The sequence below is a fragment of the Puntigrus tetrazona genome, chromosome 22, assembly GCF_018831695.1.
Source record: "Puntigrus tetrazona isolate hp1 chromosome 22, ASM1883169v1, whole genome shotgun sequence".
Taxonomy (NCBI): domain Eukaryota; kingdom Metazoa; phylum Chordata; class Actinopteri; order Cypriniformes; family Cyprinidae; genus Puntigrus; species Puntigrus tetrazona.
This window is the reverse complement of record NC_056720.1, coordinates 11,054,730-11,081,920: the sequence shown is the minus strand read 5'-3', so window position 1 is coordinate 11,081,920 and position 27,191 is coordinate 11,054,730. Positions and strand designations below refer to the sequence as shown.

The 27,191-nt window shown below is 38.9% G+C and overlaps 4 protein-coding genes across 8 annotated transcripts in view; all 4 read left to right on the top strand.

The window, feature by feature from the left end:
• ssbp4 (single stranded DNA binding protein 4) overlaps window positions 1–4,325 on the top strand; it is a 51,075-nt gene extending 46,750 nt beyond the window's left edge. Inside the window, exons 7-18 of the mRNA XM_043223307.1 lie at window positions 169–228; window positions 323–389; window positions 506–573; window positions 1,229–1,296; window positions 1,469–1,514; window positions 1,591–1,626; window positions 1,718–1,772; window positions 1,963–2,033; window positions 2,115–2,193; window positions 2,288–2,316; window positions 2,724–2,825; window positions 2,967–4,325. Coding sequence (XP_043079242.1) covers window positions 169–228; window positions 323–389; window positions 506–573; window positions 1,229–1,296; window positions 1,469–1,514; window positions 1,591–1,626; window positions 1,718–1,772; window positions 1,963–2,033; window positions 2,115–2,193; window positions 2,288–2,316; window positions 2,724–2,825; window positions 2,967–2,996 — 711 coding nt within the window. The 3' untranslated portion in view covers window positions 2,997–4,325. The remainder of the gene's footprint in view (window positions 1–168; window positions 229–322; window positions 390–505; window positions 574–1,228; window positions 1,297–1,468; window positions 1,515–1,590; window positions 1,627–1,717; window positions 1,773–1,962; window positions 2,034–2,114; window positions 2,194–2,287; window positions 2,317–2,723; window positions 2,826–2,966) is intronic.
• The window catches only part of LOC122327734 (CUGBP Elav-like family member 5), a 1,183,696-nt gene that overhangs the window by 568,902 nt on the left and 587,603 nt on the right, over window positions 1–27,191 (top strand). The window lies entirely within an intron of this gene.
• fkbp8 (FKBP prolyl isomerase 8) lies at window positions 6,268–19,156 on the top strand. Its single transcript, XM_043223299.1, is given in 10 exon segments — window positions 6,268–6,408; window positions 8,666–8,924; window positions 9,052–9,221; window positions 9,409–9,480; window positions 9,482–9,498; window positions 10,077–10,297; window positions 10,372–10,544; window positions 10,720–10,797; window positions 13,824–13,958; window positions 18,105–19,156. Coding segments are annotated over 9 exon segments (1,212 nt in total). The 5' UTR covers window positions 6,268–6,408; the 3' UTR covers window positions 18,192–19,156.
• ell (elongation factor RNA polymerase II) overlaps window positions 20,850–27,191 on the top strand; it is a 29,350-nt gene continuing 23,008 nt past the window's right edge. For 2 of the 3 annotated variants that reach the window (XM_043223275.1, XM_043223274.1), the window contains exon 1: window positions 20,850–21,055. In XM_043223275.1, the coding sequence (XP_043079210.1) occupies window positions 20,921–21,055 (135 nt within the window). In that variant the 5' untranslated portion in view covers window positions 20,850–20,920. The remainder of the gene's footprint in view (window positions 21,056–27,191) is intronic. The other variant, XM_043223273.1, reaches the window with a different exon arrangement.

Sequence of the window (27,191 nt, the reverse complement as noted above, 5' to 3'; positions counted from 1 at the left end):
AACTTATATATATACTATTATATATATATAATCATCAGGGGATAGGGCATATGCAAGGCTTAAGTCGTTTAGCAGCATACATCATGTTATAAAATATTACTGTTTTGCTAAGGAGAGGTTAGCAATGGTGTCTTTTGATTGACAGCTCCTATGCTTACCCCCCCATAGCCTTTCATGTCTCCAAGGTACCCAGGCGGACCCCGCCCATCACTCCGCATGCCAAATCAGGTACCGACCCACCCACAACCCATCATTTTTATTGTCTTCTATTTCCGTTTTCTCTGCTCTGGCTCTTGTTTCATGCACTTTTTCTTGGTTTTAGCCTCCCGTTGGAGTCCCAGGGTCACAGCCACTCCTGCCAAACAGTTTGGACCCCACCAGACCGCAAGGTACCGCACTGCGCCGTAGAGTTTTACAAGCAGTTGTGTTTGGGGAAGTTTTGCTGTGGGAGAACTGTGATCGCTCGGGCGTTTGTAAAATGATTGTGCTTCGTCTCCTCCGTCAGGACATCCAAACATGGGCGGCCCGATGAGAATGAACCCACCCAGAGGAATGGGAGGCATGGGGCCGCAGGTTGGCTGACATTGCTGTCAATCAAACAGTTGTGCTTAGATTGGGAATATTGTATAAAAATCAGAGAAATGTAAATCAGAAGTAAAGTAAATAAAAAAAAAAAAAAAAAAAAAAAAAAAAAATATATATATATATATATATATATATATATATATATATATATATATATATATATATATATATATATATATATATATATAAATTATTTATTTTATTATTAAAGTGTCTAATTAAAAATGCATTCAATGAAAAAACATTGATAGAATATATTTAATTATCGACCATTAATATGCAACATGCATTTGGAGAGGAGATGATATTTCTACTTAATCATACAACATACTGTACCTACATAAATGAATTAATTAGCAAGCAAGCATCTATCTAAAATGATTTAATGTAGCTTACAGTTAACAGTAGCAACACTGTACGTCACATTCTTTATTTTTTTCTTTATAGATGCTTAAAAATATCATTATAGTGTTGGTTATTATCAGTGATAGTAGAATATCAGAATAATATCTCTCTATAAAAATAATTTGTGTGTGTGTACTATGTATGAGTGTGTGTGTGTGTATGTCATAAGCACCTTCTTTTTACATTGCTGTACCGTCTTTTGTATGCATGTTAACTTTAGCAATCTCTGCATTTGTAGAACTACGGCGGTGGAATGAGGCCTCCTCCAAACTCTCTTGGAGGTCCTGGAATGCCTGGCATGAACATGTGAGTCTCCACCGTGGTAGAACTAACTCACACTGTCTATACTACATGTACACACACACACAAAATATATATATATATATATATATATATATATATATATATATATACATATATATACATATATATACATGCATGTAAACACATTACAAAACATTTCTTCTTTTTTTTTCAGGGGTCCAGGAGGTCGAGGGCCTTGGCCTAATCCTAACGCAAATTCGGTGAGTACCACTTTCGTTCATTTCAATATCGCGACGACTGAGAGAAAAAGCTTCATAATATCACTTCTTCCCACAGATAGCATACTCGTCTTCATCACCAGGAAACTATGTGGTGAGTTACACGCACAACATTTAGTTTCCCTCGTCTCTGTTTGTCTGAGATGTGTTTTTGTGAGTAATCATTTTCCACGCTCGTCTCGCAGGGGCCTCCAGGAGGTGGCGGCCCTCCAGGAACTCCCATCATGCCAAGCCCAGGAGGTCAGTTTGCTTTCATCTAATCTTGTCTAAATTTCATATCAGCCGCCTTTTTATTGAAACTTCATAACAGTAGTCGAGGAATTACCTCAGTGACTGGAAATTAGCTTAAAACGCAAAGCTCTTGTTTTGGGAAACGTTATTTGAATACATCGGATTGCGGAGATGAAATGTCATCTTGTTTTTCCCGCAGACTCAACGAATTCCAGTGAAAACATTTACACAATGATGAATCCAATCGGCCCTGGTGGCAACAGACCGAACGTATGTTGTCGTGCAGTATGAAAAATTGTTAGTATTGATGGTTTGCACGAAGGACGTTAATTGTGTGCGTGTTTTCTGCAGTTCCCGATGGGGCCGGGGCCTGATGGTCCGATGGGTGGAATGGGATCAATGGAGCCGCACCATATGAACGGGTCTTTAGGTGGGACTTCAGCATACAAATAGCTATTACGGACAAAATAACAATGTTTTGATGTTTTCGAATGGTTCTGAAATGTATCTGCTTTTGATTACAGGCTCGGGTGATATGGACGGGTTGCCAAAGGTGAGGACTTTATGGCTGGATATAAAGTTATTTATTATAGTTTATTTATTATAGTCTTGTATTAACTTGTCTTTAATTATTTATATATATGGTTTTAAGTTTTAGTTATTATTATTAATTTGGGATTTCAGTTTTATTAGTATTTTTATACTTCTATTTTGCTTTTTTTTTTTTTGTCATTTCAGTATTTGCATTGAAATGTATTTGTTATTTGCCAAGCTTTAATGTATTTCATGTAGCATTTATGTTTTGATTCATTTAAAATTGATTTCAATTAGCAAAAAAATATTTTAAATAGTGTGTATTTCGTTCTGGAAAAAGTTGTATCGGTGCGATTTTCGGCTCATCGTTATTAGACAGAATTGGTTACTGCTAAGCCTCTAAACCTCCTACATCTGGTCTTCTAGAACTCTCCGAACAACATGGCAGGTATGAACAATCCCCCAGGAACTCCGCGGGACGATGGGGAGATGACAGGCAACTTCTTAAACCCATTCCAAAGTGAAAGTGTAAGTCTGCATCACCCCCTGCTCTCCTGTAACCACATGCCTACATTGACTTCACGCAACAGTCGGTCTAAATATCGGCTCCTTATAACATATCAGATGATATCATCTCATTTTGTCCCTCCGCTTCTCTTCTCGTTGCAGTATTCACCCAACATGACGATGAGTGTGTGATTCTTCTTTTTTTTTATTTTTATTTAGTTTTTATTTTATATTTTTAACCCGTCCCCCATCCCACTTCCCGTTCTCCTCGTCTCTGCTGCGTTCGGCATGTTGTTTTTATTTTTTCCGCTCGACCTTCAACTCCCCACGACTGCCTCAAACACTCTGGGCTGACGCGGTGGCGCCCTTCAGCCGCTCGACGCGGCCGCGGAGCGAAAGACGCCCAGTACGAAGCCGAAAGAAAGCGGGCGCCGGGCCTTCTGACGGACTCAAGCTGCCTGCCGGGCTTCGTCACTGGATCGGGACGCTAAGGGCCCTCGAATGAACCACCGTGTGTGTGTGTGTGTGTGTGTGTGTGTGTTTGTACATGTGCGTGTGTGTGTGGGACTGTGCCAGGAAGACACTTCATAACTAGCTGCTCATCAGCGTTGAGGCTGGTGGCTTCATTTCAGCCCCATTTACTTTTTTTTTTCTTCTTTTTTTTTTTTTTTCGTCGGCAACGAAACGCTGAAAGCCGCGGTTGTTTCGATTTTGCCGTGTACATTTTAAAAACGGAAAAAGCTAAACTGGTGACGCTAGGGGCAGGAATGGTCTCATTACAATATATTTGTATATTATTGATAATATTGTTGTTATAATTTTCATAATTGCTATGATGATGATGTACTCATAATTTTATGGATTTTCCTGTAAAGGGCACATTTGTATCTCAACAACATCAATGACAGAATAAGCACACATTCAAATGCACAATGACACTTCTGTTTACATGATTTTAGGTATTTGTTTGTCTCTTCGTTTGAGTTCGTTTTGTCAGATGTCTGCATATACCTCTTCCCGTGTTCTGATGTCATCACTCCCGAGATGTACAACCTCAGTTTTTGTGTCTCCGTCAGCAAAGTGGCTACAATCACTGGTTTAATGCACCCGTCGGCACTGTATTTAAAGATTGGGAGTACATTTCGAAGTCTGAAAGGGTGACGTCGCATATTCACTGCCATCCATTCTTGCCTTGGTCACGAACGGTCAATAACAATACATTTTACCACCCGTTCTAGATGATTTTGCCGATAGTTGCGATATCATTCGTGTTCATTGTAATTTTGCCACTGCGTGTTTGCCACGTCGTTTCAGAAGTCTTTTTAGAAATATTATACCCACGTGTTTGTAACGGTAGTTGGAGGCAGGCTGCTCTTACAAGCACGAGTTTCCTTGTGCTCTATAGTCCCATGTCTGTAAATATATCTTTTTGTTTCGTTTTTTTTTTTTTTTTTTTTTTTTTTTTTTTTTTTTTGGTCATGGACCTTTATTGGTATTTTCAATACACTACTTGTCTGTGAAGCTCACGTGTGGTTCCATGTCTTTCTTCAAACGAGGCTGCACTCGCAGGCTTAACATTTGTGCTGAAACAAGGGAGTATTAATCGCAGAAAAAGAAGGAAAATCGCATCGAGAAATGTCCGTCTGATTTCACAAATGTCACATTTCGCCTCTAAATTAAGATCACGTTCGTTTAATTTGTTCTTTTAAGGCAAATTTTTTATATTCTGATTAGTGACTCGCATCCAAAATAAAAGTTAGCGGTTACATGGTGTGTGTGTACTGTGTTTATGTGGGTATATATAAATATATACGCATACATTGTGATATTTAAGAAATATTTGCGTGTGTGTGTATTTTTTTTTAAAATGCACAGTACACACATTATGTAAACTAAACTTTTAGTTTGGTTGCGAATACTCAAATATAATAATTTGATCATTTGCATTATTTTATATATATATATATATATATATATATATATATATATATATATATATATATATATATATATATATATATATATATTATTTTATATATGACTGACAGATTTAGTGATGTTCTCCTAAAGAATAACTACAAAAAATAATCCTGTTGTCAAATTTGTAACCTCATAACCAGCCATTTCATGCCTACAGTTATTATTTAATCAGCTATTCATTACAGGACGTGATCGTTGTGGGACATTCAAAATCACACATTTCTTAATTTTCAAAACAACCTCTAAAAAAAAAGTTATTTAAATACTTGCCGGTCCAGTTTAAAATGCTTTTGTCTAGTGACTTTATTAAGCTCATAATGTGTTTCGGCCATCTGAGAGAACCAGGCCCGGCCTCCTGGTAAGTTTTGAAGGGATTTCCATGCTCATCTTCAGTGTGTCTGGTACGCAGCCCTTAACCTTTCTTGACCCTCAACCCCGACCTTTGGTTTACTGTAAATACTGTAAAATGCATTTTGATATCATTGACATGTTTTGATATGTCAGTCACAACCAATGAGTACAGTTGAAAATAAGTTATAAAGAATCTGTTCGTGTTTTTGTATTTTAAAAAGATGCTTTTTGCTGTAAAGAGAACTCGGCAGATAGATGGTCGCCCCTGTTTGCAAATCAAATCCTCAATAGGGTTTAAGCGTTTGCTTCTTCAGACGTGTTTCCTCAAACACCGGCGTTAGCTGGTGTGAAGAAAATGTCCCGTTTCTGCTCAAGAGAATATTGTGAGTTTTGAACAGAACGGAAAGCCTACACGAATGTGAAAACGCAACCTCGGAGCAGTTAACCCCGTCAAATTTGTTAGCATTTTTTTAAATTTCAGACATTTCGCATCAAATTAATGGCCCTGAAGGCTGGAACTGTTTAGTTGGCCGTCTCTGCACTGTTGTGATGTATATAATATTGTAACATTAGAAACGTTTGAGAGGAAAATGTGTATTTCGGCGCAAGAAGGGTCGCGGGAAAGAATGACCGAAATTTCTCCTGTAATTTTCGTTGTCCTTTCTTGCAAAATGACAGTATTCGATATGAAGCAGTCTGTCCCACTGGGTTTGCTTTGTATTTCATAGTAGGCTAGCTCAGATCTTTGTCCTAGGGCCTTAGGTGTCTTGTGTAGCTAAATATGTCCTTTGTATGTTTCTTTATATTGTAAAGTTTCTTTAGACTGAAAAAAAAAAAGACAAACAGAAAATTTGCTTATCGAAAAGAAATGATTGCATCGATAATAAATGTAATTTGCTATTTTTATGTGTTCCGGTTTTGTTATTTAAATGAGGTAATTTGAGTTACACCTATTAAAAGCAAAGCATCGCTATAAGCGTGCAAATAAATATCGAACTTTAGATCTATAGATAGATTATGAACACATATATTAATATAAAACATAAATATTAAAAACGTAGGTGTGTAATATGCGTTTATATATCAGAAACTAGCTTAAACGGTTTATATAAAAGTCCCCTGCAGTCATCGCAACGACCTTGACTTTGCGACTTTTATTTTGTACTTGTCGGGGTTGACCGTTGACCTTTACCCGGAAGTTGCACAGATTGATCTTGTTTTGTTGTTAAAGTTGTTGCTGCGCAGCTCGGTGTGGGTTTCCTTTCCCATTGCGGTAAGTATCTTCGTGTCGTTCAATTGTTTCCCAACCCGACACTTTTAAAACGTTAACCGCGCATAAACCCCGAGACGAGAGTTGTTTCACACGGCGAGTCGTGGCGCGTGCACGGCGCGAGCTCGTTGTCAAAGTTGCTGGAATGTTCTGGAAAGGCTGTCATTTCTGCAAATAATTAAAGTCCTTTTCTTTTTTTCCGGCTGTTTCATAAATGCATGCTCTGCAACTCGCCTGAGAGCGCTTTAGATACACGTTTAATCGCCGGCATAAGTCTAGGCATTTATTAACAGCAGGATATTCGCTAACGTTACGCACATATAAGACGCCTATTGCGCTATATTGTCTTTTAAATCGATATTTGTGCACGTATTTCAGGTTATTCTCGGCACAGTGCATTTAACAAAAATAAAATGCTAAATAATAACTAAAAATACTACGGTAATGCCAGGTTATTTTCGCGTCGTGAGCACTTACCTATAAACCATAAAATGTAAATGCGATAATCATTAAGCACCATAATACCGCCAGTGTTTTTGTAAGGGTTTTATTATCTAATTTAATGTTTACTTGTAATGGAAACCCTTTCAGACAGTTTTACTATAATTGAATTATCTCCCAAGAAGTACCATGGTAATACCATGCTGTGTTTTTGAAGTGTTATGTAAATACCACGAAATGTCAATATCATATCATTCCGTATTTTTGTGAAGATTCAGTCACCCTGTTATGTAATTATGCAGTCGATTATAGTGGTGTTACTAAACGATTGCGTTTTGGTTATTCGTTTTTGGTGTTGCTTTGATGTAATAGAAATGGGAATAACTCAGAAGATAACTTGATCCAGTGCGTGCTTGACAAACACTTAGTAGAAATTAATTTGTAAGCCCTGATAAGTGGACCTGCTTTATTGTGTTGTGCACAGGCATAAAAGGTTGAGAGGAGACGACAAGGATAGTTAAAACTCAACCAGTGTTGGTTTATCATTTACAGAGAATGCTTTTGGCAAATATTGTGTGCTGGTTCTTCTAGATTTTCACCTCGTGTGTAATGTCACAGGTTGACCTTCTTTCTGAAGTTTTCTGTTTAAAAAAAAAAAAAAAAAAAAAGCTTATCCTAGAAATCCATGTACAGAACTGTATAAATGTGTGCATGTGAAACAGTATGTGGGAGGAAGCTTGTTGAACTGTTTTGTGTCTGTGTCTGTGAGTGTGTGTCTGTGAGTGTGTGTGTGTCTGTGAGTGTGTGTGTGTCTGTGAGTGTGTGTGTGTCTGTGAGTGTGTGTGTCTGTGAGTGTCTGTGTGTCTGTGAGTGTGTGTCTGTGAGTGTCTGTGTCTGTGTGTCTGTGTCTGTGAGTGTGTGTGTGTCTGTGTCTGTGTGTCTGTGTGTCTGTGTGTCTGTGTCTGTGTGTCTGTGTCTGTGTGTCTGTGAGTGTGTGTGTGTGTCTGTGAGTGTCTGTGTCTGTGAGTGTGTGTGTGTCTGTGAGTGTCTGTGAGTGTGTGTGTGTGTCTGTGAGTGTCTGTGTGTCTGTGAGTGTCTGTGTGTCTGTGAGTGTCTGTGTGTCTGTGTGTGTCTGTGAGTGTGTGTGTCTGTGTCTGTGAGTGTGTGTGTCTGTGTCTGTGTGTGTCTGTGTCTGTGAGTGTCTGTGTCTGTGAGTGTGTCTGTGAGTGTGTGTGTGTGTGAGAGAGAGATAAACACACATTATTGTGACATGTTTATCAGAATGTCTCTTTTTCATTCAATGAAAGTAGACTTTTTTAAAAAGTAGCTGCTGCTTTCCCTTTTTGGAGTTTGGTAATTTAATTATTTATTTATTTTGGTAAAAAAATGTTGAAAATGTACCCTCAGGTCATCCAAGATGTAGATGAGTTTGTTTCTCTGTCAGATTTGGAGAAATTTCGCCTTGCATCACTTGCTCACCAACGGATGCTCTGCGGTGAATGGGTGCCGTCAGAATGAGAGTCCAAACAGCTGAGTAAAACATCACAGTAAACCAAAAGGAACATTTTTAACATTTGATGAACATCTTGTGAAGCACACACAAAATCCACAATAATGCTTTTTCCAGTGTATTCTCACAGCTGTCGGCACCCATTCGCTGCTGTGATCAGGTGTAATGCTAAATTTCTCCAAATCCGTCGTGAGGAAGAAACAAGCCCATTGAGATCGTCCTGAGAGCGGGTCGGTTTGGAGCAGGTTTTCGTCTTCATGCGAGCTGCTCTTTTAAGGAGAGCGTTGTTTTCTCTCTGGCTGTGTCCAGATGGCCGACGGCGAGCTCGTGAACGGCTCTGCAGAACACCAGGAGGTGGCGCCCTCGGCTAAGAAACCAGGACGTGCCTCGCTGCTGGATAGCGGGGAAGACTTCACAATGCTGGACGACGTGGAGGACGACGTGGACGACGACCTCCCGCCGTTAGAAGATGCAGGCGGAGGAAAGAAGAAAGACAGTCCGGCCAAAGACCACACACGAGCAGACCGAGCTCCTTCTGTAGAACAGGAAGAGTGGCTGGATGTTTTAGGTACGTTAGGATGTTTAGGTATCAGCGCTGTAACAGTCAAATACACGGCACATTTTTCATACGTCTAGATGCTGAAGTACGATGGCGATTTCTTAGCTTATGAACTGTGTGCTGTTTGAAAATACAGGAAATGGGCAGCTTAGAAAGAAAGTTGTGGAAGCCGGAGCTGGTCCAGACAGCAGACCCCAGAGAGGCCAAAACGTCACGATTAATCTTAAAACCAGTCTCACTGAAGGAACCGTGGTGGAAGAGCTGCCAAACCTATCTTTTACGCTCGGTGATGGGGACGTTCTCCAGGTATTATATTATATAAAAAAAATTTTCATTAATAATAATTGTATAAAATTAGTATTTTATTATTACTTTTTTTAAGCAATACTTTTATTTATACTTTACATTTTCTTGTATTTTCAGCACTCTTATTTTATTTTTATTTTTATAATTATGAAAAAATGACCTGTTTTGTTGTTTTTATTATAATTAGGCTCTGGATCTTACTGTACAGCTGATGGAAATGGGTGAAAAGGCGCTGATTGAAGCAGGCGCTAAATACTCATCACGGTGCCCTTGGCAGGTTAGATTACATGCATAACGTTGTAAAATATGTATATAGAATTAAGTTGGGTGTTTTATGATAATATTTATGTTGTATATTAATATATAATATTACATTTACATATGTATTAGCTAAAAATAAATTAGGTGTTTTTATGGTTATATTTATATTGTATACATATAAATATATAAAAATTATTTCATATATATATATATATATATATATATATATATATATATATATATATATATATATATTATTCCATTATATATTCAACACCATAATTGTATATAACTACATTGTGTATGATTAAAAAGTAATCTTTTTTTAAAGAAATTAATGTTTATTCAGTAATGACAGATTATCAAAATAGACAAAATAGACATTTCACGATATTGCTGTATTTTTTTGATCTCATAAATGCAGCCATGGTGAGCGTAAAAGGTGTTTCAACACTCTCACTCTAACTCACACACTCACACTCACTCACACACACACACACACACAGACACACACACTCTCACAAACATTTCAAGAAACCGTATGCCTCCTAGCTTATGAGCAGAAGTACATCCTCCTGTTGATCTGCTCCTCAGCTCCACTCCTGCTGTTCCTCCTGACGCTGATCTCCTCCTGGAGGTGCAGCTGATGTCAGCAGACGACGCCCCAGACGTGGAGCTCATGCCGCCCTCGGAGCGAATCGGTTTGGCCAACAGGAAGCGGGAGCGTGGAAACGTCCACTACCAGCGCGCCGACTACGCCTTCGCCGTCAACTCGTACGGGATCGCCCTCCAGATCACCGAAGCCACTTCCAGAGGTCTCATTGCTGTATTTCCTCATTTATTCCCTTCTCTTCCTGCCTTATGTCCTAATAAATCCTTGTATACTTAGTGGACATCAGTCAAGAAGAAGAGGAAGAGCTTATGGACATGAAGGTGAAATGTCTCAACAACATGGCCGCTGCTCAGCTCAAGCTAGACCACTATGAAGCCGCGCTGCGCTCCTGCGTCTCTGTCCTGGTGCATCAGCCCGACAACGTCAAAGCACTGTTCCGCAAAGGCAAGGTCGGTTTCCTGGGTTCGACTCGCTCTTTTTAACCAGTAATGCTCTCCTGGTTTGGGACGCAGCGGGTCGCTTGGTACTGTTTGGCTTTCCGACTAGAGTGGAGGAAAAGAGGAACAGCTGGAGGTGTGTTGAGGTGAAAAGGCGCTGACATGTGACGTGTGTTTGTGTCTGCAGGTCCTGGCTCTGCAGGGCGAGTATGCTGAAGCCATTAAAACACTGAAAAGGGCCTTGAAGTTGGAGCCCAGTAATAAGGTAACACACGTGACCGTTTAACAGAACAGAGTCTTCTTCACAGACGATCTGCGTTTGATTTATTTATTTTAAAAATAAATAATATATTTCATATATCTTAATATATCTTTTATGTTTATATAATTTTATTTGATTTTGTATAAAATATTAAATGTATATAACACAATATTTCTTTAATTTTCTATCTGTTGAGAGTTTTATATCTTATTTTATTTATTTTATTGTATATTTCAATTTTATTTGTATTTATTTATTTATTTGTTTTTATTTTGTATCGTTTTATTACAAACTGGTATATGCTGAGAGAACAACTATTTTATGATTTTATTTTATATCCTAATTTTGTTGAGAATTAGTATATTTATTTTATCTTTTGTTGTCTTATTGTCTTATTTGAATTTAACTATTTTTTTAAAATTTTTTATAAAAAAATCTAACTAATCAAATCTTGTTTCATTTTATATATTAATTTATTACATTTTTATTTTTAATTTATCTTATTGTATTGGTCTTATCGAAGATTTGAATCTATATTATTTGGTTTTATTGTCATTTTGTCGTTTTTCTTCATTTTATTTGATCTTGATTTAATTAGTATATATTTATTTTATATCTAATTCAGGTTTTATTTTATCCTTTATTTTATTTCACATCGCTTGTTATTTTTTTTTATTTTGCACGTTGTATATTATTTAATTAAATTAATTTAAATTTAAGTAATTTAAAGTGCTCTTTGTTGGTATCTCTTGAAACAATTTTTTAATTTTAATTTATATAATTGATTTAATGAATAAATTTTTATTACATCAATAAATAATTACATAATAATTATAAAAATAAGCGTCTATTGACAGGTCCGAGAAACAAATGCGTTGTAACCAGCAGATGGAGCTGCAGACCCCCAAATTCAGTCCGACTGCAGTCAGAACAGAGTGTTCAAAAACTCCTAGGATCGCATTTCTTTGCATGTCTATAAATAGCCGGGTCCCTCCACACAGTTGCCATATCTAAAGCGGCTCTGGGCTGCTCTGCTTACACAGGCAGACGGATGAGGTTCCCTGTGTCCCTCCATCATCTGACAGCTCCTGACGGCTGTATGACCGGCCACCTACGTCTGCACATTTACATTTCTCTCTTCTCATGTGTCTGGCCTTTAGAGACGCTCCAGCGCAGAGTTCCTTCATCCAAGCTCAGCCCGTCTCGCCACTTTGCCTTTACCCTGCTTGTTTTAGTCATTATCCAGTAATTAAACATTAGCTGTAATTAAACTAAATGGCAGGTTGTCATGGTGTAGTTTGACTCGGGCGGCTCCTGAAAGTCTACATTCAAAATGCCATTCGCAGCCCTCGCTCCGTACTTATTATTAATAATGACACTCCATTTAATCTAATTAGCCTTAATTTGTTAAGCGTCACGTTTTGAACTGTAATTTTGAGGTTTGTAGGTTATGCTTTGATTTAGCAGCGCTTCTTCGGTGCAGTGAGTCTTTCCAAGTTGCCATATAAGGCGTGGATTAAGTATTTAAATGATTCGGTTTGCAAGCGAATCTTCTTTAAAACAAATCGGCCAGTTCACTGATGCGCTCAAACAAATCTAACGGGATTTGTTCGAGCAATTCACACTCGACCGTGGAACGAATTCGTTTGTACGTTTTCAAGATCGATTGAAATATTTTTGAAATGAATCAGTGAACGGGTTTATAATTAGTGCGTTGAAACAAACCGAGTGAACTGATTTGATAAAAATAAATCGGAATATTCAGATTCACTTGAACTATTCAATTGAACTCAGTTGTTAAACAGATTCGAATCATTCTTTGAGATCACATGAAATATGTAATTATGTCGCAAAACGAAAAAGTGAACCAGCTTATTGAACTGAATAAATGAACCAGTTCACTGAAGTAAACTTGAATGATTCGGATTGACTTGAATGATACGCACTGTTGAAAAGATAAATAAAAAAGAATCATAAAAAAAGAATCAAAAGAATCCTTAATCATCGAACTATCTTTAATCAGTCCATTGAAACAAATTAATTCAGATTCATTCACATGCAACTGTTGAACAAATTAATTCCTAAATGAGTCTTTTTGTAAAACACATGAATTATATGGTGAATAACTGAAATCAACCAATTCATTAAAGTAAATTAAAATTATGAAATTATATATTATTATATAAAATAAACCCATAAATGAGCCATTTTGTAAAATAACTAGAAATATGTAGTTGAGAAGCAAAATGAATGAGCCTATTGAAGCAAACCCAACGAATGAACCGGTGAATGATTCAGATTCACTTAAGTGATTCGCACTGAACTGTTGAACAGATAAGTTTGGAAACAAATCCTTCTATGAGGTTGCTTGAAATGTGTCTTGATTCAAAATGAACAGATGAACTGTTGATTTCTCAAAATCCATTTGAACAATTTCGAATAATTTAAGAAATAAAACAAAGCTGCTGAATCATAAATAATTCTACAAGAAGATCACTTGAAATGTGTAGTACTGCTTCATAATTAAACGATGAACCGCTATGTATTCGATACAGACCGTGTGAGAAAAGGGATTCCTGAAATGAATCGAACTCCTCAGCCTCGGCAGAAACAAGTGTGAACTAAATATAACCGCATTTCTTTTTTGCGTTCTCATATATCGTCTTCACAGGCTAAAACTAGAGCAGATCTAGTCTATCTTCGCTCAGGTATAGAGATTAAAACTCCAGGGTCTTGATTTTGAGGGCATATTATTAAAAAAAAATGTGTGCGTGATCCATATAAAGACATGTTTCATTAGCACAAGATGCTTTCGCTTCTGCGCTGCTGATATTGGAAAACGAGCGAATGCGTTTTTTATCTTAAATCGGTTCGCGTCTTGACTTTTGTTAGGTTTTCACTCGATCACGTTTGATCGTTTTCGCAGCCCCCCAAATGCGTTGTTGTGCTGCAGTGAGTAACAGTTTCATCAGATTGATACCACACACACACACACACACTCTTCACTCTCTCTGCCCTTTCCTCGGCAGACCATCCATGCTGAGCTGTCGAAGCTTGTGAAGAAACACTCTGAGCAGAAAGGAGCCGAACAGGCCATGTATAAAAAGATGCTGGGTAACCCGACGAACGCCAGCCTGCAGAAACGCCGTGGCAAGTCCTCATGGGTGAGAGCCTAAAACGCCCCTTTTTCAACTATTTAACGCCACGCACTACTTATTTATGAGGCTACGTGTCTGTTTACCCTCAAGAGGAAGTGGGTTTTTTTACGGATGACAAAATGCACATTTATGCCTTAGCCTGTTAAAGGGGTAGTTCACTTAAAAATGATTAACGAATAAAAAAAAATGTTCGATCACCCTTGTATTGTTCGTGTCGAGCGCCAAAGAAATTTGCGAATGAATCGCTGGGTTTGAATTGAATTTGAGAACTGGGTGGAGTCAGATTGTTGCATTAAAAATAGCTTGTGTTTCTCGCAAAAAACTTCGTTTTCTTGCAAAGAGAGAAAAGCTTTGCATTTCTCTGAAAAACTTGGTGTCCTCTTACAAAAGTGTTGCGTTCCCCTTTTAATTCCCTTGAAGTTCTGCATTCATTCGCAAAATTGCGTTCATTTCACTAAAATATTGCATTTGGCAGAAGAAACATTGCATTCACTCGCAAAAGCTTTGGAGTACTGTTTTTCCTTAGACCACACAAATATATTTCAATCAGCAGTTAAGCAAGGGAAATTAAAAAAAAATATATATATATATATATTTAGATTAGATTAGATTCAACTTTATTGTCATTACACATGTACAAGTACAGGGTAACGAAATGCAGTTTAGGTCTAACCAGGAGTGCAATAAGCAGCAAGTGCAGGATATAGGTACAAATATAAATATAAGTTACAAAGATAAATATGTGATATGTACAAGTTAAATTACAGATGGGAAGGGGAATTTACAGTGATTATGTGTAAACAATTTACAGATCGTTATGTACATAAGAAAGAGCAGGATATACAGGATATGTATAGACAATTTTACAAGAGTATGTACAGTGGATATGTACATACATTTACAAAGATATATACAGTGGAGTGCAATGAATGTTAACAGTGCATTTTTGTATTTTTGTTTTTAATGGGGTGGGTGGGGCAGACATCAGTGGGGTAGAATTCAGTAGTGAGACAGCTCTGGTGAAAAAGCTGTTCCTCAGTCTACTTGTTCTAGTCCGGGGGAATCTGAATCGCCTGCCGGATGGCAGGAGGGAAAACAGTTTGTGGGCAGGGTGAGAGGAGTCCTTAAGAATACTGCGTGCTCGCGCAAACAGTGTTTCTTCTGGATGTCCTCAATGGATGGAAGTGGAGTTCCTGTGATGCGCTGGGCAGTTTTCACCACCCGCTGCAGTGCCTTACGCTCAGCAACAGAGCAGCTCCCATACCAGACTGTGACACAGTTTGTTAGGATGCTCTCTATTGTACAGCGATAGAAGTTCACCAGGATGGCTGAGGACAGCTGGTTCTTCTTAAGTTTCCTCAGAAAGAATAAACGCTGGTGAGCCTTCTTGACCAGGCTGGAGGTGTTGGTGGTCCAGGACAGATCCTCCGAGATGTGGGTTCCCAGGAACTTGATGCATGAGACAGGCTCCACAGCAATCCCATTAATGTGGATGGGATCATGTGAGCCTCTTCTCACCTTCCTGAAGTCCACAATGAGCTCCTTGGTTTTGGTGGTGTTAAGGAGCAGATTATTGTCTTTGCACCACGTGGCCAGATGCTGGACCTCTTCTCTGTAGGCAGTCTCATCGTTGTTGCTGATGAGACCGATCACCGTAGTGTCATCTGCAAACTTGATGATGGAGTTAGATCCAAACACAGGCCTGCAGTCGTGGGTGAAGAGGGAGTAGAGGAAGGGGCTCAGCACACAGCCTTGTGGTACACCGGTGTTGAGAGTGATAGTGGTGGAACAGATGTGGCCTGACCTAACATGCTGAGGTCTGTTGGTCAGGAAGTCCATAACCCAGTTGCACAGTGAGGTGTTAATGTCCAGATCTCTGAGTTTGGTGATTAACTTAGAGGGTATGACCGTGTTGAATGCTGAACTGAAGTCAACAAACAGCATCCGTGCGTAAGTATTTTTGTTGTCCAAGTGTGTGAGTCACGGAGTGCAGTGCGATGGAGACTGCATCCTCAGTGCTCCTATTGCCTTGATAGGCAAACTGGTGGGGGTCCAGTGTGGAAGGCAGAGAGTCCTTCAGATGTGACAAGACTAGTCGCTCAAAGCACTTCATCATAACGATGGGTGTGAGTGCTACAGGGCGGTAGTCGTTTAGGCACACTGGGCTAGAGATTTTGGCACTGGCACAATGGAGGTGGATTTGAAGCATGTTGGTACAGCTGCTTGGGCAAGGGACATGTTGAAAATGTCCGCGAATACCCCAGCGAGCTGCTCTGCACATGCCCGTAGTGCACGCGTCCAGGGATACCGTCTGGTCCAGCAGCCTTGCGGCGCATTGATCCGGCTTAGTGCAGTGTAAACCTCTGAGGAGGTGAGTGTGATGGGTGGGTCGGTTGAGGGGTGATATTGGTGATCGTTTCATTATTGTCCTCTCAAAGCGAGCATAAAAGTCATTAAGCTCGTTCAGAAAGAAGACATTAGGTGCTGTGGGGGTGGAGTGGTTGGGTTTGTAATCACTGATGGCCTGGATGCCCTGCCACATGCGTCGAGGGTCAGAGTTGGTAAAGTGCTCCTCTAACTTCAGCTTGTAGCAGTACTTGGCCTTTTTGATGCCCCTCTTCAGATTTGCCCTGGAAGTGCTGTAGGCCTGTGCGTCACCTGATCTGAAGGCAGTGTTGCGTGCTTTCAACAGAAGGCGCACCTCCTTGTTCATCCATGGCTTCTGATTTGGGTATGTGGTGATCTGTTTCTGGGTAGTAACACTGTCTATGGTGGTGTTGATGTAATCCAGAACAGAGGAAGTGTAGTGGTCTATATCCGTGTGAGAGCCACAGGTAGCCTGGGAAGCAAACATACTCCAGTCTGTGTGTTGAAACCTGTCCTGGAGTGTGGAGTCAGCCCCCGCTGGCCAGACTTTGATGGTTCTCACTGATGGGGGAATATATATATATATGTATGACGGCGATGGTAAAAAAATTGAATGGGAGGAAAATTTATTTTTATATTAAAAAAAAAAAAAAAAAAAAAAAAAAATATATATATATATATATATATATATATATATATATATATATATAATATAAATATATATATATATATATATATATATATATATATATATATATATATATATATATATATATATATATATATTTTTTTTTTAATATAAAAATAAATTTCCTCCCATTCAATTTTTACCATCGCGCGTCATTTCAGTAATTCCTTTTATTAAAGATTTAAAGATTTAAAATTATTATAAGATCTAAATAGCAGGCTTTTTTCTTTTTTTTTTTTTAAAGAACATGAAAAAATTTAAATATGTCATCTCATTTTTCCCTATCGCTATATGCCTCAAGGGATTTCATACAAATAATTTTTTTAAGCCTTTTTTAGTTAGTGTGGTTCACAAATCTGACCGAATAATTCATGGACAGTTCGGACTGAATATCTGATTGTCAAGTTCAACTCAAACCTCATCAGTGCAGAAAATGAATAGCCAACAAGTTAAATTTAGTCTACTCTAATAGCCTTGTGGGCACTTTGCGATTTAAAGTTAAATAAAACAAGCGATGCCCTCTATTTTCCTCATTCAGTAGTCTGTTTCTCTGGAAAGTACGACACAATACTATACTAAAATCGGCCATAAGCCTCCAGTTCACACAGACTTTAAGGCCTGTTGATACCAAGAACGACTACTGTAAAGATAGCGATGTTATATTAGCGTCCACACCAGTGAATGATATCGTCTGTTAATTCTAAGCGCACCATCTAAGCCTGCCCCTTTAAATCGAGACAGCAGGATCGATTCAAACGATATTGTTTCTCTTTGCCTTTATAGTTACGGTGTAGACTACCTTAATACTGACAATGATTTTTAGTGCTATATTGTTATCGCGCTTTGACTCAAGGACCTTTCTCGATCCCGCCCCCCCCTCTCTCCAACGCGGCTTCCTGAATATCATACATAAATCGTAACAAAGACAAAAATGTCAAAAAAAACGACAACAAAAAGTTACGTTTTGGTTTGTTCATTTCACCAAACACCACAGAAAGCCGCATGCGGGTTTAAAACGACGTGAGGGGGAATAAATGATGACGGTTTTCATTCTGGGCGAAGTGTTTATTCTAAACGAGTGCTTTTTCTTTTTACAGAGTCTCAGCTGGAAGTGGCTTTTCGGGGCTACGGCGGTCGCGATTGGCGGTGTAGCTTTATCGGTCGTCATCGCAGCTAGAAATTAACCGTAATTCACCATGATGGGACGGACGACGCGGTGCTGAAGACCCAGAGGGCCCCAGACACCCTGCTGACCTTCATACAAAAAAAAAAAAAATTGTAATTGAAAGTAGAATTCTGTTGCTGTCCATCGCACAGTTAGAGGTTTTAAACGGCGTTCGCTTTTTACTTTCAGTGCATGAAAGATGAGCTGGGGATAACGAGATGTGAGAAATGTATAATTCCTATTTATGTACAGAGACGTTCCTAGTTATAATTAAGAAATTTATTGATGTACAGAATGGCGCTCTCTTCGGGTTGCTGGACGCGGTCGTGTTTCGCCACAGAACTCTTCCAACTGCATTCGTGAAGTTCTGTGATCTCGTTTCGGTGAACTGAAACTTGCTTGCGTGAACGTTCAAGAACATGATTGTACACTTTTTCTTTTGCAGTCTCTACAGGTGTCTGACGCTAAAGAAAAACAACACTATTTCAAAAGTCCTTGCACTGATGCGGTACGTTACTGGTTTCCCCCCCCCCACGCTTTCTTCTCCTTTATAGGCTCCAAAATATCACTGGAATCGGCTGCCGGTTCCTCGAATGATGTTCCCAGAGTTTCGTGACCGGAACGCTGCAGGGAAGGTCACACTGACCTCTTTTTTTCGCTTTATTTTTCAGTTAATTTCACATTATTTATTTAGGAAAGAACAGACATGTGTCCGTTTTTTTTTTTAATCCTCACGATCCTCAAGTCGGTTGTCTCAGTTCCCCGTTCCAATTTTTGTAGTATTGGTTACTTCCGACATTCCCTTTAAGGTTGTTTTTGTATATCCTATAATAAACTTTTGCACTTTCTGTTCATGTGGTTGAAAATGAAGTGAATTCTTGAAGAGGCGTAGATGCCAGAGCTACTGTAGGAACTCTAGATCTGCGTTTCCTGAAGGAAACATACATGTGGTTGAAAGGTAATAAAAGTGAACGTGTTAATGGAGTACGACGCTTTCTTGCACGTGCCAGCTGGTTTGTGACGCGCGGGTTCGATGTGAACGTTCCAAATGAACATTCGATATAAAACGCGCGTTCTAATGTAATAGAGATAGTCTATAAATGTGACGAAGCCTCACTCCTGTGGTTGGAGTCTGGTGGGGCATTCCCTATTCAAAGGGGGGTTTTTTTCCTAGACATTGACGTTTTTCTGACGCCATTCTGTTGATCGAGAAGCGTTCGATCCAAAGCCTTCCCCCACCCACAGACAAGTTTCCCAGTTTACGAAAACGCAACCAAACATGGACAAGTCGCGTATCTCAAATCACATACATTCGCCTTGTGGTTGAAGCACGTCCGACATGATAAACAAATAAAAGCATCACGCCTCAAATCGCGTTGTGATGACGCCATTCATCGGTCATTTACAACGACGTCCAATCCGAGAGAACCGAGTCGGATCTTTAGTGAAACGGTTCGTGGTGATTCGTTCAGTAATTGAATCGAGCGGTTCTCGAGTCAGCAATTCTGGCTGAACGATTTTTATTCTCCCCTTGAACCTTCGGTGGCAAAATGCAATAGCAAGTTCTTAACATATTTATCACGGTTGCATATTTTGTATATGCGAATTTAAATAATTTTATTAAAACGAGCACATGCTAAATTCATTTACAGTTCTTTGGGTTTTACGATTTTTTTAAATGAGCTTTAAAAAACGAGGGGAATTAATAATAATAATAAATAATCACAAATTTATCAGAAGTTAAGCTGCTTTTAATCGCCTAATTAGCTGAAATGCTATCAAAAAGTTCACGATTTGTTGTTAAACGTCCATATCTGTATACTTCAAAATCTGTATGCTTTTAACAGATGTCAATGAAATTAAGTTTTGTGTGAGTTGAGTCAATAAAGTCTAAACAAATTGTATGACCCTGCACACAAAACCAGTCTTAGGTAGCACAGGTATATTTGTAGCAATAGCCAAAAACACTGTATGGGTCAAAATGATCAATATTTCCCAAATGCCAAAAAATCATAAGGATATTAGGTAAACGTCATGTTCCATTAAGATACCTTGTAAATTTTCTACTTTAAATATACTCAATATTTATTAATATATTGCTGTTTTCTGATTTATGTTTTTTTGCACCTATCAGATTCCAGATTTGTCAAATGTTGTATCGCTGCCAAATACTGCTTTATCTTAACAAATCATACATGAATGGAGTGCTTATTTTTTAGCTTTCAGTTAATGCATGAATCTTATTTTCAAAACATGTCACGACTGCCAAATGTGTCCAAATTTGTGCCACGAATTTGTCCAAATCGATTTTAAACAAAACAAAGGTTTAGAGCCGGTAAACCTTTATGAATATGAAATTTAGCCAACAGAAAACACAAGTTAATTATGTAATATTGTCCTGTATTTTCTTTTGAATAGTCATACATTCCAAAGAAAGCATCTTTAAAGCAAAAGTAAAAGTCACTCGCAAAATAAGATAAAAAAAAATCTGACAGAAATGCACTGATGATGCAAAAGAACCGCTCCGAACCGAATCTTCGAAACGATCTGCTCGTAAGAACCGATTCGCGGAAAAGACTCGGACTTCCCATCACCGGTCATCTCTCTCTCTCGTGATTACCCCGAAGCCCCGCCCCCTCCCGCCTGTACGTAATTCACGCCTCATGAATAATCATATCCTTCTCTCGCTCTAGCTGCTTGTTGCGTTCACGGCAGAGGCGCGTGAGCGTGGTGGGAAATGCAAGCAAGATGGCGGCGTTGAAGGAGGAGCAGTGCTACGGACTGTCCTGTGGAAGAGTGAGCAATGGCAGCAACATCTCCGTCTATCACGTCAAGCTGACTGACAGCGCGCTGCGAGCGTTTGAAGACTACCAGAGCAACAAGGTAAGACGCGCGTCGAGCGCGGCGCGAGGCTGGAGAATCGGTGCTAACAGGCTAACAGTGAGCAGCAGGCGACAGTTATTTCCCTGCCTGACAGCAAATCACCCACTCAGCTGAAGAAATTCCCCTCAAAGCGAGCAGGAACTTCGGCGCAGCGAAGCAGTCCCAGCCCTCCGCCGCCGCTGCCTTGCTTATCAAGCACTCCATACACTAATGAAGCCATTAATTAAGCCCTCCGCGGGTAATACAGCAAAATAACTTCTCGAGTGTGTGTGTGTGTGTGTGTGTGTGTGTGTGTGTGTGTGTGTTGTCTGCTGGCAGACGGTCCACGGTTTGGTTGAAAGTAACTGGGTTCCTGGAAAAACCTGGAAATGTCTGGGAGTTTTCTTGTGATTTCCAGGACGGGGAAAGTCGTGTAGGTGAAGCCTCAGAGAGTCGTTGGTGTCCCACTGATGAGCAGACGTTTTTTGTAGCTATGCCTGACCCTCAGCCGGGGCCCGGGGCCCTCAGCAAACTTCCAGGGGACCACGAGAGACCCTGATGTCTCTATTAAAGAGAATGAAAAATGGATTCAAACGGTTGAGAGCTATTGATTCAAAAGCTCTGTTTGAATCCGTGTATTGCACACGCACAATTTAGGTAAAAGTTTTAGTAATGTTTCAGAGAAATGAATGCATCGGCATAGATAGAGGGATGGGTTCAAATATGAACATAGTGTGCTATGTGGAATTCAGATATTCCTATTGTATGTATATTTAAATATATGTACTATATCAGTCTGAAATGATAAACGCAGCTTCTTTTTATCACGTTAAAACATTTGATCTCAACCGCCAACGAAACGAACGACCTGCTCCGATTTTGTCACCGCATAAATATTAATTTTATCCAACAAGCTTATCCGCTTTCAAAATTCTAAAGCTAAAAGAATGCGAGGCAGTCAGAATTTGACCGAACCCCGCGACGTTTGTTGGATGTGTAGGAATCTCTCTTGGCGCTCAATGCATCTGATAAGCCGTTAGTTTCTGCCTGCACGCCGCAACTCATCGTTTCTATTTTAAAACCGGCCCTGCTATTAATTTGCCCTCCCCGGTTTTAGGTGGACTCCCGTTTTTTGTTTTTTCTTTGCGCATAGCACAGCAGTGAATCCGCGTCTCTGAGATTCCCGAGTTGTTAATGCCATAGGAATCCATCTGCGATTTGAGCCACGTCTTGAAAAAAAAAGCCAAGCCGGCGCAGACTCAACGGGCCGGTCAGGTGCAAAGGAAGACCCTCCGCGGCTCGTGCTTGGCGTGATAAAGCAAATGCAACCAGATCCGAGGCGCGACAAAGGCCGAGACTCCGTCGCATTCAACCTGGAGTGGAAGTTGAGTCACACTTCTGGTGATGTCAGTAAATTGGACGATGGGAATAAAATTACAGCTTTCGGTCTACACCCAAGCTGGTGGTAACTATCGGATGAAGTGGTGAACGTCAGCGTTTAGCGTTGCTCTCTTACTTGGTGATTAATACGGCATATTCTTTAGATGATACGTGAAACTCAAGTCGACTGGCTGCATGTGACACTGTGAGGGAGGCTGAAGCCTTGCTCGAGTATTTTTAGCTTGGGAGCGCAGCGCACGAATGCTAGCAGTGAGTTCAGAGTCGGTCTTGGTTTGGGCTGTTTGCGTATTTCAATTCATTTGCTTTTATTAAGGCTGCTCTGGTTGCCCGCGAGAGAGGTTTAGCTGGATATCGAGTTTTCTTTTTAATAATTCATTTTTTTTTTTTTTGGCGACGCTGTAAATGTGACTCGCTGTCTTCTGACGAACCCGATTAGTTTTGATTGCTGCACTAGTCGGAAAGTAGTTTAAAGTGTCTCTTCTTGGCCTCGTGTTTTGAACTCACGTGACGGGTGTCGGGTAACACGCGCACATGCGTTGACGTTGTGTATTGCTTACTGGATTTCACCGGCCCTATAGGCACAGTCTATTAACTGACAACATAACCTTGTTCCCCAAGTGGACAGATTTGAATAGAATTCTTGACTTAAGTTAAGGTGAAATGGTCTTATAGTTATTGTTTTTGTTTTGTTTTTATTAAACAAGACAATGTGAGGTGGTGTTTTGTTTTTGTTTTTTTGCATCCACAAGGATAACAATAGGTATGCGCAATATATTGGTGTTGGAATTACTTTTGTTTTTGTTTAATGTATTAATATTTGTAAAAAATAAAATAAAAAATAATATATATATATATATATATATATATATATATATATATATATATATATATATATATATATATATATAAGTAGAAATATATTTTATCATAGATTAAATAAGTCTGGGAAAAAAAATGCATTTCAATTCAGCTAGTGTCTTATTCCACTTTCTTTCATGGCATAATAATATAAAGTAGATTTTTATTTATTTATTTTTTTAAGCATGTCAGCTCGCTATTTTACAAACCTGGCAACCATATCTATTATTATTATTATTATTATTATGCTGAATTTATGCTTTTATTATTAAATGCTTAATATTTTAATTGGGTCGGTCCTTTTAATCAAAGGGTATTGAATTTTTTTTATTCCCTTTTGCTATTATCTAACGCTGCAAGTTCAAGTTTAAAAATTAAATATAAGTTCAATATTCATAATTGAAGTCTGCAGCACTGGAAATGCCTGCTTTAATTCAGGCTAATTCTGACCGGAAGGAGCCATTTTTGTGCACTTGCCTTTCGCTCCAGCCTGTGAGGACCGGATTGCATCACGTCTGCACCTTAGTTTCCCGGTGGGGGGGGGGAGCAGATTGTCTGTCGCTTAGTCATCTGTTGAATAGTGTATTAGTACGAGAGCTGGGCTTCACCTCTTCCCTTCTTGATGCTTGATGGAGAGAAAGACGGCGCTAGTCAGAATGACTTGGCTCTGCAAATAAATGGGTCAGCCATTTTACTGGGCCGCCTTGTTTGTATGTCAATAGGGAAATGCTTTGTGGCATCTTGGTTTATTGCACATGGTTCCTTTTTCTGTTTGTTGTAACTTTGAGTCCGAAGGTTTTGTCTTATCCAGCAGAGGTTTGTCACCCAGCAAGCGAAGATGGTTTCTATAGAGCTTTTAAAGGAATAGTACAGCGTGAGGACGAAGCAGAACTTTAGTTTTTGGGTTAAATGTCTTTTCGTTCTGTTGAGTATAGTTATTGCAACAGAAAATGTTACCATGGCAATTCCTTAATTTTCTTTTATTTTTTTGGCACTTAAAAATGTGCACAATTGGGTAATTCAACTGTGCGGTTTAAAATGTTTTCTCGGGCTGTAAATTTTAACCAGTTGTAGTGAAGTCCTTTGGCCAACAAGCCACTTCACGATGTTTTAGCCAAACAAACTTTACGTGATCGTACGGGGTTTTTTTTCGGTCACTGTGAAGCTGTAGCTGTTTTGGTCCATGGTTTGCCAGATTATGTTTGGTGGCAAAACGTCTTGCATTTTACTTTTGTATATTAAAGTTAATTGAAATGGTTGTGGAAATGGGCTCTGTTTAGCCGCTTTGCTGTCACAGACACGTCGATCTCAATGAGAGAATCAGCTTGGACTTGGTTTGCAGTCTTGGCACGGGGGTTTAAGGTGTCAGTAGGTGAAGTAATTCAGAGGTTGGCCATGTGAGCTTCTGCGTTCCCTTCCTCTGGAGACCAGGCCCTAGTGTACAGATGGCTTCGGTCAGCAGGCTGCAGAAACGGTCATTAAAGGGCCGTAACGATGTTGGGAGGACGCTCATCTACTCCTCCTTCGTGGATAAAGTACATTTACATGCTGGGTGTTTTGCCCCCGCGTTTGGTGTTTGTGGTTATCGACCTACGTAATGGCTTGAGTGACGGCGCAAACATCTGCCATCTTCAGCCGCCTCTTAGTCTGCGCTCCTCCGCTGTCCTGCAGGTGACCGCCATCGATCGGTTGCTCGAGCTGTAGCTTTATCTGAAGCTTAAACAAGTCCACAGGTAGTTTAAGAGACATAGCTCCCCTCAAACGCGGCCTTCATGTTGTTTGACATCCTTTTGAGTAAATTCCCTTTGATTTAAACGCCATCATAAAGATGATTTAGCAGAATGTCTGAGCTGCGCTTTGTTGGTTGTGGTCACTATTCACTTACACAATGTAATTAATGCTATTTTTTTTTTAACTGTAACTTTAAGTAGTCACCTAACTTATATTAATGGCTAAGTAATTTTACAGAAATGTAGTTGTACATCTCAAATCATTGTTGATTCGCATTTAGTCAATCATTTTGCTCAGAAAACATTTTTTAAACCGTTCAGTTACTTAATTTGTTGTTAAACTTGATATGTTCAGTGTTTGATTTTGCGCATGATTTGTTTTTGCACAGGATATTATACAGTTAAATCTCATTTTGTCGCAGTTGTGATTTTACCAGAAATATAGCAATTCGACATGGTGTTGGGTAATGCAAGATATTGCGATAATGAACAGGCTCGTGGGCACTTGAAAATAATGAACTAAATAAGTATTATTCAGAATTTTGAATGTTATAAACGCTATTTTGAGAACACTTCCCATGAACTGTTTAGATGCACAGCGCTGTAAGCCTCGTTGAAGACACGTAAACGAGCTCGGGTTCACTCTCTGCAGCTGCGCTACTTTTTAAAATTACAATAATATAAATATACATTCATATTTTTGTATTTGCAGTGGTTTTCATTCACAGCTCCAAATACTTTATTTAGCCCCAATTGGCTGTTTATTTTAAAATTCTCTTCACTTTAAGGATTCGTTATTTAACAGACTTCCAAAGACACATTTTTCGAAGCATTAATTAATCTTATTAGGTAAAATCGAAGTAATTATAAATTGCATGTTATAAACTGCTTTTTTGTAATGCAGATATTTAACGTTTAATACTGTATTATGACAACCTTTTTTTTTTTTTTTCGTGACAATACCATACACCGTGATAAAAGCGTTAGCATTGAATTGCATCCAGAAAATTCTTTTACAATTAACTTTTCCTCTCATAATTCTTAAAACCTATTCAGAGCTAACATTCCACTTTGATTGCTAAATAAAACAAAAATGAAAAAAAAAAACTATTTTAAGTTTGCTTTTTTTTTTTTTTTTTGCTTATTTTGATATCTTTTGCTTCAGTCTATTTTAGTTTAAGTAATATTTTACGTCAAGGTATCATTTGTTAACATTACTTGATTTACTTATTAACATGAACAAATGAAGAACGCTACATTTATTCAACTTTTAACATGAACATATTAATACGGTAGTTTATTGTTTGTTCATGTTCACAGTGCATGAACTAATGTTAACGAAACATGAATTTTTAATAATGCTTTAGTAAATAAAATTAATTCTTAGTTCGTTAGCTAATGAGCCAAATTGTAAAGTATTACCGTTTATTATTACGAACTTGTAGATTTTTATTTATTTATTTTTAGTTAAATGGGTAGCTTAGCGAAGTGCAGTTTCACAGCTTTAACTTTAAAAACCGTTTGAGGAACCATAAAATATGACTCGGGACTTTTCAGTGACATGATGTTGACATTTAGAGCAGTGACACGAATAGACATGAATTAAAAGCAAAGCAATCAACTGGTTATTTGTCCGTTTGGGCTAGAGGCTTCATCGATGAGACGCTCCTCGCAGCATCGATCACAGACCTCGTTGCTCAACCTGACAGCAGTGGATGGAGCAGATCGTGACCGGATTCACGCGGAGGTCAGCCACCGTGTCATGGATATTTAAGGAATGCTGATTCTACATTTTTCAGTGCTGGAACTAGGGCCTGGTAAACCAGAATTGGTGCCAAATATGACTCTGAAATGTCAGGCTGTCATGAGACGGTTGCACTTCGTGGTGAGGTTTATTTTGTTTTGGATTGTAAGCCCGAAAGTGCTGTTAAACCGTTTAATTCTCAACTGTGGTGTATGTTGCATATTGCATGTTCAGGACATCGTTTTAAAATCTGAAAACGAATGAAACCCTTGCTCATTACAAACGAGGTTTTGATTCATTCAGCCGTCATGAACTCTGGAGTCCTTTCACGTCGTCTTAAATTCGTGGACTCTTGAACGAATACAGAATTTTTTTTTTTGCCAAAACGTTAATAATTCACTAATTCATACGTTGACTGGCCTAG